The following is a 17,177-nucleotide window of genomic DNA, read 5'->3' on the forward strand; positions in this document are numbered from 1 at the left end:
TCCACTCCTGTTTGCGTTAAGACAGACACTTTAATTTCTGCATGCAGCTGAACAGATTGCACTTATGGACCATAAAATGTTCAAGCTTAAAACTCTCACATGACACAAGCACATACAGAACGTACATACATTATTCTGTACATTACTAACTTCTCTGCCCTCCTCACACACCCTACAGCAGTGGGTTAAAGTCGTGGTCCTGATGGACCTCTGCACTGCACGGTTTAGTGTTTTCCCTTTTGCAACATCAAGTCAGCCTCAGTCAGTTATTTTAGAGTTTTATATCAAACTGTTCTCACTTGTGGTTAGTATCAGATGGAAAATGATCCCTGGAAGGTAGCGATACTAAACTTAATAAACACCACTATCATATCCAGTAGCAAACAAAACAGTTCAAACCTAGATACACTTTGTTCTAGGTACATTTTCTCACTCATAAAGATGTTAAAACGTCAAAAGATAAATAATGCTACGCTTAAAAAAAACTGTGTTAAAAATGACATGGATGTAAGTCTACGATTAAAACCTAAAGAGAATTAACACCACGTACCAGCTAATGACATGAGCTTAAAACAAATTGAGGCTTGTAAGTGTCAGAAGACAATGTCAGAGGTGGGAAAACACTAAGCCCAGAACCAGCAGCTACAGTTCTGGAGTGGCTCGGCAGAGGTGTGAATTCAAGTTGAGGAAGAGAAGCAAAGGGAAAGCGTAAACGTAACAGAAAAACTATTCAGACTTCCTCAGTCAATATGGAGTAGACACCATGCTTTCATTCACTCTTCAACCAATAATCCTCCTGCAGAAAGACTGTTAGACAGATTACATCACACTTTAGTTTTCAGCCATACGAGAAATATCAGCTCTTATGACTTGCATAGTGCCCTCACACACACACAAATGTCCTAAAGCAGCTTCAAAACACGTGAGCTGTTCCCAGATCCTCACGATGGGTTAAAGTTCTGCAGTTCGCCTTTAATATTTATACGAAATACTAGATTTAAACCATTATATTAAACATTTTAAATATGTGTTTGGTTCCAATCAACAGTAATCGTGCAATTAAAATGTTGAGGAGTGTGTTCGCTGTTAAGAATCTCACTTATTTCCGTTTTAGAAAACCGACAGCCGCGTGTGGTCTCAGGTCAGTTTAGCTAACATCACAGAACTGGGCTGTAAGTGATCTCCCAGTGGGCCGAGCAGTCCGATGATGTGTGATGGAGGAGACCTAGCTAATGAGTGGAACTGCTAATCGCTAAAAGGGTAGGGTGCTGTTTGTACCTCTTTAAAAGCCCATGTTCAGTTGATTTTAACTTCATTTGATCAGTGTTGGCCACCTCCCAAGTCACGTAACTAACCCAGCATTCAAAACAAGTCTGTAAAGGTGTTTAAATGATTTGCACCAAATCTGAAGCAGAGTAATGTCTTGTGTAAACTCCACTCGTTCTAGGCTTCTATGTGGTAAATAATAACACGTATAACCTTGTGTAAATCATGAGTCATATTCAAAAATCTAAAATTAACAACAACAAAAAAGCTGTCGATCCACAGCAATAAGCGAATACTGCACTAGATCTCAATAAATAAAAGATGGTCCATCGTAAAATAAATATAGAAAACTATAATTAAACACTGGATAAAAATATGTAGCATCTTACTGCTTTGTCTTTGCTTGTTTTCTAAGAACACACAGGGTCTTTGTAAACAGTCCTGACCACCTCTACATTCTTCTCCTAATGAGTTACAGTTGTATAATCTGAAAAAAATAAAAGTAAAAATACATACAATCCTTCCATTACCTCATATGCAGTTGATTATTCAAATCATGTTTGGTGTCAGGTAAAAAATAAATAAATTTTATAAAATTTTGAGGATGTTTCCTCACTGTTTGCTGCTCTCCTGTCGGTTTGCAAACTTAAAATCAGTCTAATATCATTACGAAGTCCCAGTGTCTATAAATGGGTACAAAAACAAAGTGTCTCGGTCTGATGTGGTCATGATAGAGCAAACGCATCGGGAGGTACATATTTTAGACAACAAACAGACCTCGAAACTTAGAAAATCATGAACCGAGACGAGGATATTGCACTGTCTGCTCCATGGGTGGGTGATATTAACTTATTTTTGCTGTAGCTATTACTTAAGATGGAACTGACTCTAACTGCTCTAAAGTAAACACAGACAGAAAGTCCTACAAAACTAAACAACGCAAGTTACAAGTGAGTTTCTGTGGTAATTCCAACAGTGAATAAAAACTTAGACAAGTTAAACTCCAGCCATGTACAAATAATACAAAAAACCTTTTCCCCTCAAACCTACTGTTCCATTTTTAAAGACATGGAGCTTCTGAATGTAAACAAACGAGAGAGCAATGTTTCCCCACAATAGCAGATGTTGCCTTTAAGTTCATAATAATAAACTTGTTAATATGGTTTCTGACATTGTGCATTATTTTCTCCAAATAAAATGTGATGTCTTTATATTTTCCTCTATATTATTACAATATACAGAGTGGGCCATTTATATGGATACACCTTAATAAAGTGGGAATGGTTGGTGATATTAACTTCCTGTTTGTGGCACATTAGTATATGGGAGGGGGAAAACTTTTCAAGATGGGTGGTGACCATGGTGGCCATTTTGAAGTCGGCCATTTTGGATCCAACTTTTGTTTTTTCAATGGGAAGAGGGTCATGTGACACATCAAACGTATTGGGAATTTCACAAGAAAAACAATGGTGTGTTTGGTTTTAACGTAACTTTATTCTTTCATGAGTTATTTACAAGTCTCTGACCACTTATAAAATGTGTTCAAAGTGCTGCCCATTGTGTTGGATTGTCAATGCAACCCTCTTCTCCCACTCTTCACACACTGATAGCAACACCGCAGGAGAAATGCTAGCACAGGCTTCCAGTATCTGTAGTTTCAGGTGCTGCACATCTTGATGGTATGGTGTGGTATATGGGGTACAAAGATAGTGGGGCCATTCTTCATCAATGGAAACCTCAAGGCCACTGGATATGCAAAATTGCTACATGAAGATGTATTTTCTTCTTTATGCACTGAAGCTGGCATGTCCCCTGAGTTTTTCCAGCAAGATCATGCACCACCACATTATGGGTGTCAGGTCCGAGCGTTCCTAGATGAACAGTTTCCTGGAAAGATGATTGGTCGTCTCCCGATCTGACCCCCTTAGACTTTTATCTTTGGGGTCATCTGAAGGCAACTGTCTATGCTGTGAAGATACAAGATGTGCAGCACCTGAAACTACGGATACTGGAAGCCTGTGCTAGCATTTCTCCTGCGGTGTTGCTATCAGTGTGTGAAGAGTGGGAGAAGAGGGTTGTATTGACAATCCAACACAATAGGCACTTTGAACAAATTTTATAAGTGGTCAGAGACTTGTAAATAACTCATGAAAGAATAAAGTTACGTTAAAACCAAGCACACCATTGTTTTTCTTGTGAAATTCCCAATAAGTTTGATGTGTCACATGACCCCCTTCCCATTGAAAAAACAAAAGTTGGATCCAAAATGGCTGACTTCAAAATGGCCACCATGGTCACCACCCATTTTGAAACGTTTCCCCCCTCCCATATACTAATGTGCCACAAACAGGAAGTTAATATAACCAACAATTCCCATTTTATTAAGGTGTATCCATATAAATGACCCACCCTGTATTAAAATAAGACAGTACAGTATGCCACATTATGTTAGAAACCATAAAAATCATCCAATTTTAAAGGCTGTCCATAAGACTCCCTCCTGTAGCTTCAGACACCAAACATGTCTTTACCGACCAACTACATTCAGGTTAAAAAGGGAAAATAAATGAGATTTTATACCAAACCATCACTTTAAGGACATATGATCTACACCGAAGGGGTCTCTACACTCTCTAAATGCAGTGCAGCATTAATGCTTTGCTGTTGTTAAATGTTTAACACTGTCTTCACTGCGAGTATGCAACGATGTAACCAGAGTAAGCAACAGACTGACAGAAAATTGAGGTGTCTGAATGTAGCAATTCAAATTAGTGCCCCAAACCACCAGTGTGTTTGTGTGTGTTCAGTGCCTCGGTGGGTTAAATTCAGAGGTCAAATTCTGTTGCACAGTTGTACAATGACCAAAAAGCAAGACTAACCCATTTAAAAGAGTGTGGAATATAAGATCAATAATAAAAGTTTGACACAGACAGAGTACCTGGCTTTTTCTTTTCTTTGTTTCTTTGTTATTCAAGCTGTAATTTATCCTCATGTCTGCTTTGGAAAACACGACGAACAGCCAATCGCCTGAGGACTGGCTTATTTTTCAAGGAGGACAAAAGAAGCCTACCTAAATATGGAGAAATTAATGCATTTCTGATGTGAAAGGAGCTATGTTACCATGGAGATGCAGCCACCATTGTGTGAGAGGTTACATTGGAATGAAAACCTAAAGAATCTTTAAGAGGTTAATAATGCTTTCTGATCATAATAATGCTGATAATGATGCTAATAAACAATAATAATACGGTTTTCATGTCAACAGACGTGGGAATTAATCATAGCTTGAGAATTCAGAACATTGTGGTGATATTTGATTAATAGTGCATTTAAATTATAAAGAATAATAATAATAATAATAACAGTAGTAAAAGAATAACAATGAAACTATTGAGGTCAGTGATTTACATCATTAGAAATAACAGCAATAGCTGCACAAAGCACACAACACAAATGTTGCTTTGCTCTATAACACTCAGAGAGCACAAGAGCGAGAGAATGAGAAAGACTGGTAGCAGCACATGGTTATGTCCAGTGTAACTGAGTCTACTGCGATTGTGAGCTGCAGTAAACAGCAGTGAGTTCAGATCAGCAGGTAATCTCTTGTTGATCTCATCCAGGCGCTTCTAGTGTGTGTGCCGTGTGAGGCTTGGGATTAGCTTTAGCCTTTAGCGCGGAGCGAAGCACTGGGCTTAATCTGATCATTGGTAATACTTGTCATATAATTCACAGCTTTAATGAGATAGTAATAAAGAACCAATAAAGAAAGACGTTTTATGTTTGGCTTGGTACACGGACTGGAGCAACACGGCGTCTCTGGTCTCACCTCTGGCCGAACGTGTGTTTGTGTATATGGTTCTGGTTCTGCTTCTGGTTCCAGTTCTGCAATAGCAGATGTTCTTTTGGATCTAGAGGTTTCCCCACCTTTCCACTGGGGGGAACTGGTCCACCTCTCCAACTTCACAATACTGCCTCTCACCCAGCAGGAACATCAGCTTATATCGCAAACGTACCTTCTCCTGGAAAATACACACAGTTCAACCATGTCAGACTTACGAGGACCTCTGTATAGACATGAAGCAGTTACTGATTACTGATACAGTGGTTTAAAAACCTCATGTTACAGCGTCAACCAATGTCGGCTTAGCATTGGGGTTTGTTTTCTGTCAGAGCCGTGGTGTGGTGCCCAATCTCACCTCCTCGTCCGGATATCACTGCTTAAGGACTCTTGAGGTTAAATCAGGTTTGGGAGGTGAGATTGGGAACCACAGTGGAATGAGTGAAGACTGGAGGAATAAGCTAATGGGCTAACGTTTACGCACTTGGAAACACGTGTGTGGCTGTAAAAATGTGCTGGTTGTGATTGTTTCCGCCACCTTAAATTGAGAATAAAGTTCTGAGACTCTTTCTACCTTAACAGTAAGTGCCACCTTAAAGCTTTCAAGTGCATTTTTGTTTGTGGGATAGGAGTTGTTTGAAATTAACATGGTTCTGAAAAAACGGACCTCATTTTTTCCACAAAAACAATAATATTGTGGGTTACAGAATTATGATACTAATGATCTGAGAAACATAACCTAATACAATGATTACTATCTTAATCGCACATGACTTTTACAGCTTTACAGTAGCTAAATGAAAACAAGACTGCATAGTTTATTGTTCCTTTAGGTCAGGGGTCTTCAAACTAGGGCGACTGGCCCTTTTAACTATGGCAGAAAACCATAAGTTTGGCCAAGGGAGTAGAGTACTGAATTTTCCCTAGCAATTATTTTGGATGAAATACAATACAGTGTATAAAGTCCTGTCCTTCAGCATAAAGAGCCAATCAGATTGCTGCTAACAGATAAAGTCCCGCCCTCCAGCAATAAAAGCTCTAACTGGACCTTCATCATTCATTCATTATCTGCAAGCGTTTATCCAGTTCAGGGTCGCGGTGGGTCCAGAGCCTACCTGGAATCACTGGGCGCAAGTTGGGAATACACCCTGGAGGGGGCGCCAGTCCTTCACAGGGCAACACACACACTCACATTCACTCACACACTCACACCTACGGACACTTTTGAGTCGCCAATCCACCTACCAACGTGTGTTTTTGGACTGTGGGAGGAAACCGGAGCACCCAGGGGAAACCCACGCAGACACAGGGAGAACACACCACACTCCTCACAGACAGTCACCCGGAGGAAACCCACGCAGACACAGGGAGAACACACCACACTCCTCACAGACAGTCACCCGGAGGAAACCCACGCAGACACAGGGAGAACACACCACACTCCTCACAGACAGTCACCCGGACCGGGAATCAAACCCACAACCTCCAGGTCCCTGGAGCTGTGTGACTGCGACACCTACCTGCTGTGCCACCGTGCCGCCCTAACAGTTTTTATTTTTGTTTACTTCTCAGATTTTAGACTGAAGAACTGTGAGCTGGGCCTTAAAAAGTTTGAGGACCCCTGCTTTCGATCTATTTTTGTTTAAATTTTATTTAAATGAGAGCTAATTTTTGTTCATGGTGAAATTATGTAAGTGCGTGTAGAAATCATTTTTGTAAATTTTCAGCACATTTTAACCACACCGCGGTAATATTTGCGAGCATGAAAATTTTGGCCAAGTTAACCGCGATATTAAATTTTCATACCCTTTCATGTCTACCTGTGTATAAAAGATGACTCAAGAGTGTATAAGAAATGACCTCAGCTCACCTTGAATGGATTGGCCAGCAGCATGACCTGTGTGACGGAGGACGGGGGCAGGATGGGGTTAAAAGGCAAGAGTTCTGCTCCAGATGGAGACTGAAGTTTCACCTTCATTGACTGAAAAATAGAAAGAAAAACAAGAAAAGTCTGATACCAATGTTCTTTCTTCACTGCAAAGCCCTCAGCAATGGGTGCACCCCTTAAAGCAGCTGAATTTATTAGAAATAGTGTCTGAACACAGAGTGTATGTCCAAATAAACATGCTTATGTTACCTTGGGGACAGCTGCCTGTAGCACTATGTTCTGCACAGGTAAAGGAGCTGTGTTAAGCATGGACACCACAATGACCAAAACATCAGGTCTGCCAGGGGGGCAGTCAGTGGCGAAGTGTAGCAGAACGCGCACTCCATCTCGATCATACGCCGTCACAGGCAGAGCTTTACCTGAGGAGAGATTGTGACTTAGATTTACTATCCTTATTCACCCATTGTCTCCATGTTCATTTTTACAGATATCCTAATGCATTCAAGTACATAATATGAGCTTCTGAACTTCAAACACCCTGCACCATACTGCCGTCTGTGCGCACACTCACTGGGCCTGATGGAGTCCAACGGAACATGGACGTTCGACAGTGATGGCTCAGGGCCGCGGACGGGACTTCCCTGAAGAGAGTGTAGGGGCGAGAGGGGTGGGCGGAACAAGGGACTGCCCGGAGCCGAGTGACCAGCCTGGGCTTGAGTCCGAGTCAGGGCAGGAGAGCCCGGCAATGGAGAGCTGATGAACGGGTTTGAGGAGGTTAGTGGAGCAGGCATTGAGCCAACAGTAGCACCAGGCAAACCAAAACTACCACCAGCAATCCCACTCTGACTGGACGCGCTAAACAAAAACACAGAAATACACACAAATACGTGATGACGCTAACAGGCTTAAATATTGACTGATGGAGAAGACAAAGTAAGGTCAATATCTGGCAAGATCTGAGGTCTACTACTGTAGATGTATGTGGGATCACTATTTGGCAAACAGCAGGTCATTGTTGTTTTGTGTTCTGTTCTGTTTTTGTTTCTTGTTTGTGCTCCCCATGTCATGTGACTGTTTCTCCCTGTCTTGTGTCTGCTTCCTGCTTGTTCCCTGGTCATGTGATACCCTTCCCTTGTGTTTCTAGTGTCATGTGTCTTAATTAGCGCCCAGGTGTTTCTTGTTGGTGTTGTCTTTATATAGTCCTTGTCAGTGGGTCATTGTACGTATGTTTGGTTGTTGTTCTTGGTCCTTAGCCTTGTTCTATGTTTAATGATCTGTGTTTAGCCTTCTTGTTTAACTCTTATGTTATGTTTAGAGTCATTATTTAGTGTTTAGCATTTAGCCCCTTAGTTCTGTATAGTCCTTGTTTAGTGTTTAGCTTTGTTTAGTGTTTAGCATTTAGCCCCTTAGTTCTGTATAGTCCTTGTTTAGTGTTTAGCTTTGTTTAGTGTTTAGCATTTAGCCCCTTAGTTCTGTATATTAGTGTTTAGCATTTAGCCCCTTAGTTCTGTATAGTCCTTGTTTAGTGTTTAGCATTTAGCCCCTTAGTTCTGTATAGTCCTTGTTTAGTGTTTAGCATTTAGCCCCTTAGTTCTGTATAGTCCTTATTTAGTGTTTAGCTTTGTTTAGTGTTTAGCATTTAGCCCCTTAGTTCTGTATAGTCCTTGTTTAGTGTTTAGCATTTAGCCCCTTAGTTCTGTATAGTCCTTATTTAGTGTTTAGCTTTGTTTAGTGTTTAGCATTTAGCCCCTTAGTTCTGTATATTAGTGTTTAGCATTTAGCCCCTTAGTTCTGTATAGTCCTTGTTTAGTGTTTAGCATTTAGCCCCTTAGTTCTGTATAGTCCTTGTTTAGTGTTTAGCATTTAGCCCCTTACTTCTGTATAGTTCTTATTTAGTGTTTAGCTTTGTTTAGTGTTTAGCATTTAGCCCCTTAGTTCTGTATAGTCCTTGTTTAGTGTTTAGCATTTAGCCCCTTAGTTCTGTATAGTCCTTATTTAGTGTTTAGCTTTGTTTAGTGTTTAGCATTTAGCCCCTTATTTCTGTGTATAGTCCTTGTTTAGTGTTTAGCTTTGTTTAGCATTTAGCCCCTTATTTCTGTGTATAGTCCTTGTTTAGTGTTTAGCATTTTGCCCCTTAGTTCTGTATAGTCCTTGTTTAGTGTTTAGCATTTAGCCCCTTATTTCTGTGTATAGTCCTTGTTTAGTGTTAAGCCGTTTGTAGTTTAGTCCTTGTGTTTAGTGTCCCTCTGTTTAGTTTCCTTTAATTTATTATTATTAAACTCTCCTGCACTTACCTCCCTCCCTTGCTCCTTGACCACTCATACACACCCCGCTTTATTACAGTTGTCCTTTGTATCTATGTGTTATAACTGATTATTGATGTATTAAGTGCATTTACAATAGTAAATAACCATTAATAAACAGATTTTAAACATTTTATAAATATAGTCTTTTTCTAAATTGGTAACGGAATATTTGTTTACCCCTTTTAAACACAGGTTTTGCGCTGGCTGCCAAAATTCATCAACAGTGTAGGTCAAGAAAACCCACTGTTTGTTGCGCTTCTGACCTCAAGTGTAGGACTTTAGAATCTGAGTATCACAACATTGTGTGTATGTGAGGGCGCCAAGATGTGCTAAATCGATGTAAAATAAACAATGACCCAGAGAATAAAAGTGTACCGAGCAATAACAAGAGTGGAGAATAAGCACAGTTGAGCAAAAATGGCTAAAAACCAGAGCTTCTACTCGTTGCTCCTCAGTTCTCTGCTTTTTAGGACAGGAGGTGATGTAGTGTTTGATCCTTGTGGTATTTTGACCAAATAAGTCACAAACAGTTAGTGAAGTCTCCAGGAGCTGTGTAAACTTGTGGAAAATGGGTATATGTGCCCTTTAAGGGTAAAACTGAAAAACATGCTATAATCCTATGCCTAAACTGCAAAAAATATATAAACATTATCACTGTGTGAAGAACACAAGCTACAGTCTGCATTATAATTGTAACTCACCCCTTCACCTCTCCAAAGTGCATCATGGAGAGCTCCTGCAGCCCCTGACTGACTGCAGAGGGCTGATTAGGCTGGGAAGCAAGTGTGGGATGTGTTGTGGGGTGTGTAGGAGGAAAAACAGAGCTCGGTGCTGCTACACCAGCAAACAGGTCCAGTCCAGGGTCAGGAGCCTGGAAAAGAGAAGAGCACTTCCTTCAGCACAGAAAGGTAAGGTTCAATCCCCCACTCACATAAACACTCCATGCTACAAAAATAACTTAAAGGAGGTTCTATAGCCTAAATGTTACCATGCCTAGTGCCAGGCCTCGTCTAGAGGCAGTGGAGCGATAAAAGTGCATGTGATGGGGTGATGGAACAGCGTCAGTGCCATTACAGTCCAGTACCTGTAATGATGTCCATTGATTTGACAGCTCCTCCAGCTTGGGTCTGCTCGGCACTGGAGGAGCATCATTCAACCCTGCCAACAAAGAAAATAACAAGCAGGAACTGTAATTATACTGCTGTATAGTGTTTAAACTGGTAGACTGACAACACAGAAGTGTGCGTGTTCTTTAAACCATACGCAGCATGTACAAACTACACTTAAAAATAGTTGTAGCACTGAAATTAATGAAGAGGGAAGAAAACTTAACCCATAAAAGCCCAGCCAAATTATGCGAAATATAAAAGAGACCAAATAAAACAACATTTTTCACATTTTTCTGGTTGAAATCCCAATGTAACAGTTTTGGAACTTGCATTTCCACATTTCGTTCTTAAAAAGGGACCAGAATCAAGCTTTTCTACGGTCTCTATGTACACTGTCATTCTGTAAAATAAGGTCACACCTACACATACACAAACTGTCACATGACTGCATTCAGGATGTTCAGTAAAGGGTTTGTAACACCATGGGCTCTTACGGGCTACTCACCCAAAGACAAGAGCTCATCATCAAGCAGAGATATAGCGGCCGAGTGATTAGAGGCTTTGTGACTGGGGCTGTTGTTCTGACTCGCGCTGCCTCCGAGAGTGCTGGCCAATCGGCGTGGAGGAGGCGGGAGCACTGGGATGCTGGGAGCAACGGGATTGGTGGAGGAGGTTTTTGAGTCGGAGGGGGGTGGAAGTGATTGAGGTGGAGAGGGTTCATCCAGGCCAGCCAGATCAATCAATGTGCCTGTTGTTTCACATCCTGAGAGAGAGAGAAAATGAGAGGGGGGAAAGAGAGAGGAGAGAAAGAGAGAGAGAATGAGAGAAAGAGAGAATGAGAGGGGAAAAAGAGAGAGAGAGAGAGGAAAGAGAGAGAGACAGAAAGCGAGAGAGAGGGGGGAAGAGAGAGAGAATAAGAGGGGAAAGAGCGAGAGACAGAGAGAGAGAATGAGAGGGGAAAAAGGAGAGAGAGAGAATGAGAGAGAGAATGAGAGGGGAAAAAGAGAGAGAAAATGAGAGGGGAAAAAGAGAGAGAGAGAGGGGGGAAGAGAGAGAGAATAAGAGGGGAAAGAGCGAGAGAGAGAGAGAGAAAGAAAGAGAGAGAGAGACACACACATTAGAAGGAGCAAGGAAAGCAACCGATTAGACAGATTGAGGAAAGAGAACGAGATGAGAGACAGATAGAGGGAAAAGAAGAAAGGGAGATGTGAAAGAGAAAGTGAAAAAGATGAGAGAGCGCATGAGTTGAAAATATATGATAAATACAGTAAAAAGTAATAGTCAAAAGAGCTGGCGCAATGGAAGAATGTTATGCTTGTAGACCCAGAAAACCCTGTCATAGACTGTTCTCAGTGAAATTAAAGACCAGAGAGCATGTGTATGTCAGAGAGAGAGTGTTCACCTTCCACAGGCTCTGGTTTGTGTTCCTCGCTGTCCATTCCATCAGTCTCCCCAAGTACGACCTTTTTATACAAACCTATCACTCTCGCCAGGTCATCGTTGGCCTGTAGTATATCACCTACAACAAAAATCACACATCAGACATATCCCAGCCTAATTTATTATACATTATGTATTCTGTAATTCTTTGTTCATAGAAAGATACACTACAAGAACCCTGCTCATAGGTGTTTCTGAAATCAAATGACATTATTAGGTAGTTTGTCCTCCTTTGTTGCAATGTAGAGCATCTACTTCTCTAGTTGTTACATTGCCATGAGGATTTAATGAACATTTCCCGCTCCATTCTCACATTCGCTGAGTCTGTCATTACCCAGACTCTTTACTCGGGCACCAAGAGTATAAAGTGCGGGTAATGTCCTGGACAAATGTGGCAGGTTGTTGCGTTCGCATATTCAGCTCCTCCGGGAAAACTCCGGTACATTTCTGGTACACTGTGCATTAGTGAGGTCAGCTACTGTTGTCAAACGATTAGCTCTGGACCTTTATCACTATAGAGAAAGCAGTTTATCTGTTCCACAGCCCAGTACCAGTGTTGGATAAGAGTCTAGTTAACACTTGGTATTGGGCATAGTAACTTTACTCTAATGTGCAGAGTCTTGTAACCTAAATCAATGCTTTTCTATGGAGATTACTATATAAGTCAAGAATGTTGTGTGCACTATAAAGTAGCAGAAATCACTAATTATAAGGAATGTCTATTGTGTAATTGGGTGATAATATGGTTCAGACTGTTGCTGATTTGGCGATATTTCTTTAGATTATACTGTGTGCCTGGGGGGTGGCACGGTGGCGCAGCAGGTAGTGTCGCAGTCACACAGCTCCAGGGGCCTGAAGGCTGTGGATTCAATACCCGCTCCGGGTGACTGTCTGTGAGGAGTGTGGTGTGTTCTCCCTGTGTCTGCGTGGGTTTCCTCCGGGTGACTGTCTGTGAGGAGTGTGGCGTGTTCTCCCTGTGTCCGCGTGGGTTTCCTCCGGGTGACTGTCTGTGAGGAGTTGGTGTGTTCTCCCTGTGGGTTTCCTCCGGGTGACTGTCTGTGAGGAGTGTGGTGTGTTCGCCCTGTGTCCGCGTGGGTTTCCTCCGGGTGACTGTCTGTGAGGAGTGTGGTGTGTTCTCCCTGTGCCTGCGTGGGTTTCCTCCGGGTGACTGTCTGTGAGGAGTGTGGTGTGTTCTCCCTGTGCCTGCGTGGGTTTCCTCCGGGTGACTGTCTGTGAGGAGTGTGGTGTGTTCTCCCTGTGCCTGCGTGGGTTTCCTCCGGGTGACTGTCTGTGAGGAGTGTGGTGTGTTCTCCCTGTGTCTGCGTGGGTTTCCTCTGGGTGACTGTCTGTGAGGAGTGTGGTGTGTTCTCCCTGTGTCTGCGTGGGTTTCCTCCCACATTCCAAAAACACACGTCGGTAGGTGAATTGGCGTCTCAAAAGTGTCCGTAGGTGTGAGTGTGTGAGTGAATGTGTGTGTGTGTGTGTTGCCTTGTGAAGGACTGGCGCCCCCTCCAGGGTGTGTTCCCGCCTTGCGCCCAATGAATCCAGGTATTTGTTCAGAGCTAAAATAATTATTATAAATTCCAGCTAAATAGAGCCCTCAAAGCTGCTGTAAAAATGACAAGCACATTCAGAAATGTGAGTCCTCTCAGTTAGCGTTGTTACCTAAATTGGTGTCATTGTCCTCCGTCTCTGTGGCCAGTTTAAAAGCTGTGCGTCTCAGTTTATCGCATCGCTCATACAGCTCCTGCACCAAGGAAGGGAAGAAGAAAGGTATGTTATTAAAACAAGGCCATCTGGAAATGAAGCCATCACATATGTGATGATTTCGCTCATTTGCATATTATGCTAATGCTGGCTACAATGTTTTAAGTGCAAATCAGGCAGCACATCTCATCTTTGAAGAGGAACAAAGCAGAAATAAAATGAAGGTTAAAGGAGAATTCCACTGACACAAGGCAGGAATACACCCGGGACTGGGGTCCAGTCAATTGCAAAGCATCACACAGTCACAGTCACAAAATACACACACACACACAGTTCTGAATAGCCATTTGTTTTTGGACTGTGGGAGCATCAACAGGAAACCCACGCAGACACTGGGAAAACAGAACAAACTCCTGTTGAACCCACAACTCACACTCATGCTCTCTCTCACCTTGATGAGCTCACGGTCAGCATCTGATGACCGCTCTCGTTCATAGTGGCTCAGCATTTCTCCCAGCAGCTTCACATTGTTGCTAACTTCCTCCAGGGTGTTAAGGCGCTTGGTCAGCTTCTGCACTCGGGCGTCATCCTGTGGAATATAAAAAAAAGCCAGTCACAAGTCTGCACTGGAATTAAGGACCAACCCTGGTCTTAAAACAATGAATGTGGGCGTGTCAAACGGGTTTTCGGAAATTAGCTTTAACCATAACAGACTTCACTTGATTTCAATGCTTCTCCATTGTTTACCAGTTCTCACCTCCTTCACCATGTTCTTGATGAGCCTGTTAGCCTCCTGCAAGTCCTCAGGGTTCTTGCTCCGCAGAAGCTCTGCCAACAGCTTAACACACACACACACACACACACAATGATTTTACCATCATTTTACACAGGGAGAACACACCACACTCCTCACAGACAGTCACCCGGAGGAAACCCATTCAGACACAGGGAGAACACACCAACTCCTCACAGACAGTCACCCGGAGGAAACCCATTCAGACACAGGGAGAACACACCAACTCCTCACAGACAGTCACCCGGAGGAAACCCACACAGACACAGGGAGAACACACCACACTCCTCACAGTCACCCGGAGGAAACCCACAAAGACACAGGGAGAACACACCACACTCCTCACAGACAGTCACCCGGAGGAAACCCACGCAGACACAGGGAGAACACACCACAGTCCTCCAGAGGAAACCCATGCAGATACAGGGAGAACACACCACAGTCCTCACAGGCAGTCACCCGGAGGAAACCCACGCAGATACAGGGAGAACACACCACAGTCCTCACAGGCAGTCACCCGGAGGAAACCCACGCAGACACAGGGAGAACACACCACAGTCCTCACAGGCAGTCACCCGGAGGAAACCCACGCAGACACAGGGAGAACACACCACACTCCTCAAAGACAGTCACCCGGAGGAAACCCACGCAGACACAGGGAGAACACACCACACTCCTCAAAGACAGTCACCCGGAGGAAACCCACGCAGACACAGGGAGAACACACTACACTCCTCACAGAGAGTCACCCGGAGGAAACCCACGCAGACACAGAGAGAACACACCACACTCCTCACAGACAGTCACCTGGAGGAAACCCACTCAGACACAGGGAGAACACACCACACTCCCCACAGAAAGTCACCCGGAGGAAACCCACTCAGACACAGAGAGAACACACCACACTCCTCACAGACAGTCACCCGGAGGAAACCCACGCAGACACAGGGAGAACACACCACACTACCCACAGACAGTCACCCGGAGGAAACCCACGCAGACACAGGGAGAACACACCACACTACCCACAGACAGTCACCCGGAGGAAACCCACGCAGACACAGGGAGAACACACCACACTACCCACAGACAGTCACCCGGAGGAAACCCACGCAGACACAGGGAGAACACACCACACTACCCACAGACAGTCACCCGGAGGAAACCCACGCAGACACAGGGAGAACACACCACACTCCTCACAGACAGTCACCCGGAGGAAACCCACGCAGACACAGGGAGAACACACCACACTCCTCACAGACAGTCACCCGGAGGAAACCCACCCAGACACAGGGAGAACACACCACACTACCCACAGACAGTCACCCGGAGGAAACCCACGCAGACACAGGGAGAACACACCACACTACCCACAGACAGTCACCCAGAGGAAACCCACGCAGACACAGGGAGAACACACCACACTACCCACAGACAGTCACCCGGAGGAAACCCACGCAGACACAGGGAGAACACACCACACTACCCACAGACAGTCACCCAGAGGAAACCCACGCAGACACAGGGAGAACACACCACACTCCTCACAGACAGTCACCTGGAGGAAACCCACGCAGACACAGGGAGAACACACCACACTCCTCACAGACAGTCACCTGGAGGAAACCCACGCAGACACAGGGAGAACACACCACACTCCTCACAGACAGTCACCAGGAGGAAACCCACGCAGACACAGGGAGAACACACCACACTACCCACAGACAGTCACCCAGAGGAAACCCACGCAGACACAGGGAGAACACACCACACTACCCACAGACAGTCACCCGGAGGAAACCCACGCAGACACAGGGAGAACACACCACACTACCCACAGACAGTCACCCAGAGGAAACCCACGCAGACACAGGGAGAACACACCACACTCCTCACAGACAGTCACCTGGAGGAAACCCACGCAGACACAGGGAGAACACACCACACTCCTCACAGACAGTCACCCGGAGGAAACCCACGCAGACACAGGGAGAACACACCACACTACCCACAGACAGTCACCCGGAGGAAACCCACGCAGACACAGGGAGAACACACCACACTACCCACAGACAGTCACCCGGAGGAAACCCACGCAGACACAATTTAGACTGTTACACTATCTCAGACTGCATCATTGTTACAAATGATTCATGTTCTACTACTACTATGCAATTTTGTGCCCAAAATAAAATCGATCATTTTCAAGTGGAAAAATTATCTTTTGCAAAATTTTGCACTGAATATTGAGGATAATGAATTAAATCACTTTAAAAAAGATTGATTAAAAAATATATATATTAAAACTGCCACAGCTCTAGCTTCACCGCACGTGCCTAATTTTCACTAACAATAAATGAATGAATTCAATAATTATAATAAGTAAATGATGTCTGATTTACCCAAAACCTCACCTTGCCCATGTCCTCATTGTCAAATACAGGGTTTTTTGGGCCGTGTAGGTGGAGACGGAATCAGAGTTCTGTCTACAGTCAGCTCAGGGTCAGACGAGACAAGTCCTGCACAAAGAAATAAGAATCAGAAAAAAATAAACCTGTATAAAGCCGTATAAATCTGCATTAATACTACAGTTCATGACCACACCCAGCCTTTATAACACCACCACAAGTACACCAAAAACCTTTACTGGAATAAACATAACACACGTCACACAGCCAAGCCAGCTTTCAGTGAACTGAGCCAAAAAACACACTGTGGACACAGATGTGCAAAGACTGTATAATCGCCATAGAAACACTGCTATACAGCAGCTTTCCAGAGCCAAGAGTCTGCCAGAGTGGCATGAAGCCCCCCACCACTGGAAGTA

At 43.7% G+C, this 17,177-nt stretch overlaps 1 protein-coding gene across 1 annotated transcript; it reads right to left on the reverse strand.

Annotated features, from left to right (window-relative positions):
- Nucleotides 1-3,662: 3,662 nt before the first annotated feature.
- gga3b (golgi associated, gamma adaptin ear containing, ARF binding protein 3b) lies at nt 3,663-16,871 on the reverse strand. Its single transcript, XM_066675098.1, has 12 exons — nt 16,765-16,871; nt 14,312-14,392; nt 14,006-14,143; nt 13,513-13,594; nt 11,810-11,926; nt 10,913-11,170; nt 10,383-10,456; nt 10,000-10,169; nt 7,564-7,847; nt 7,242-7,411; nt 6,975-7,085; nt 3,663-5,285 (listed from the first exon to the last, which is right to left on the reverse strand). Exons 1-12 carry the CDS (start codon nt 16,771-16,773, stop codon nt 5,175-5,177), a joined length of 1,605 nt encoding a protein of 534 aa, XP_066531195.1. The 5' UTR covers nt 16,774-16,871; the 3' UTR covers nt 3,663-5,174.
- Nucleotides 16,872-17,177: the final 306 nt, after the last annotated feature.

Source organism: Hoplias malabaricus, chromosome 6, assembly GCF_029633855.1.
Source record: "Hoplias malabaricus isolate fHopMal1 chromosome 6, fHopMal1.hap1, whole genome shotgun sequence".
Taxonomy (NCBI): Eukaryota; Metazoa; Chordata; class Actinopteri; order Characiformes; family Erythrinidae; genus Hoplias; species Hoplias malabaricus.

Bases quoted from the DNA above. Each gene is read 5' to 3' on its own strand.
- gga3b (XM_066675098.1), bottom strand. The intron at 10,170-10,382 runs GTACTGGACTGT...TCTCTTTTCCAG, and splicing joins ATCAATGGACATCATTACAG to GCTCCTGACCCTGGACTGGA. The intron at 7,086-7,241 runs GTAACATAAGCA...TCTATTTTTCAG, and splicing joins TACAGGCAGCTGTCCCCAAG to TCAATGAAGGTGAAACTTCA.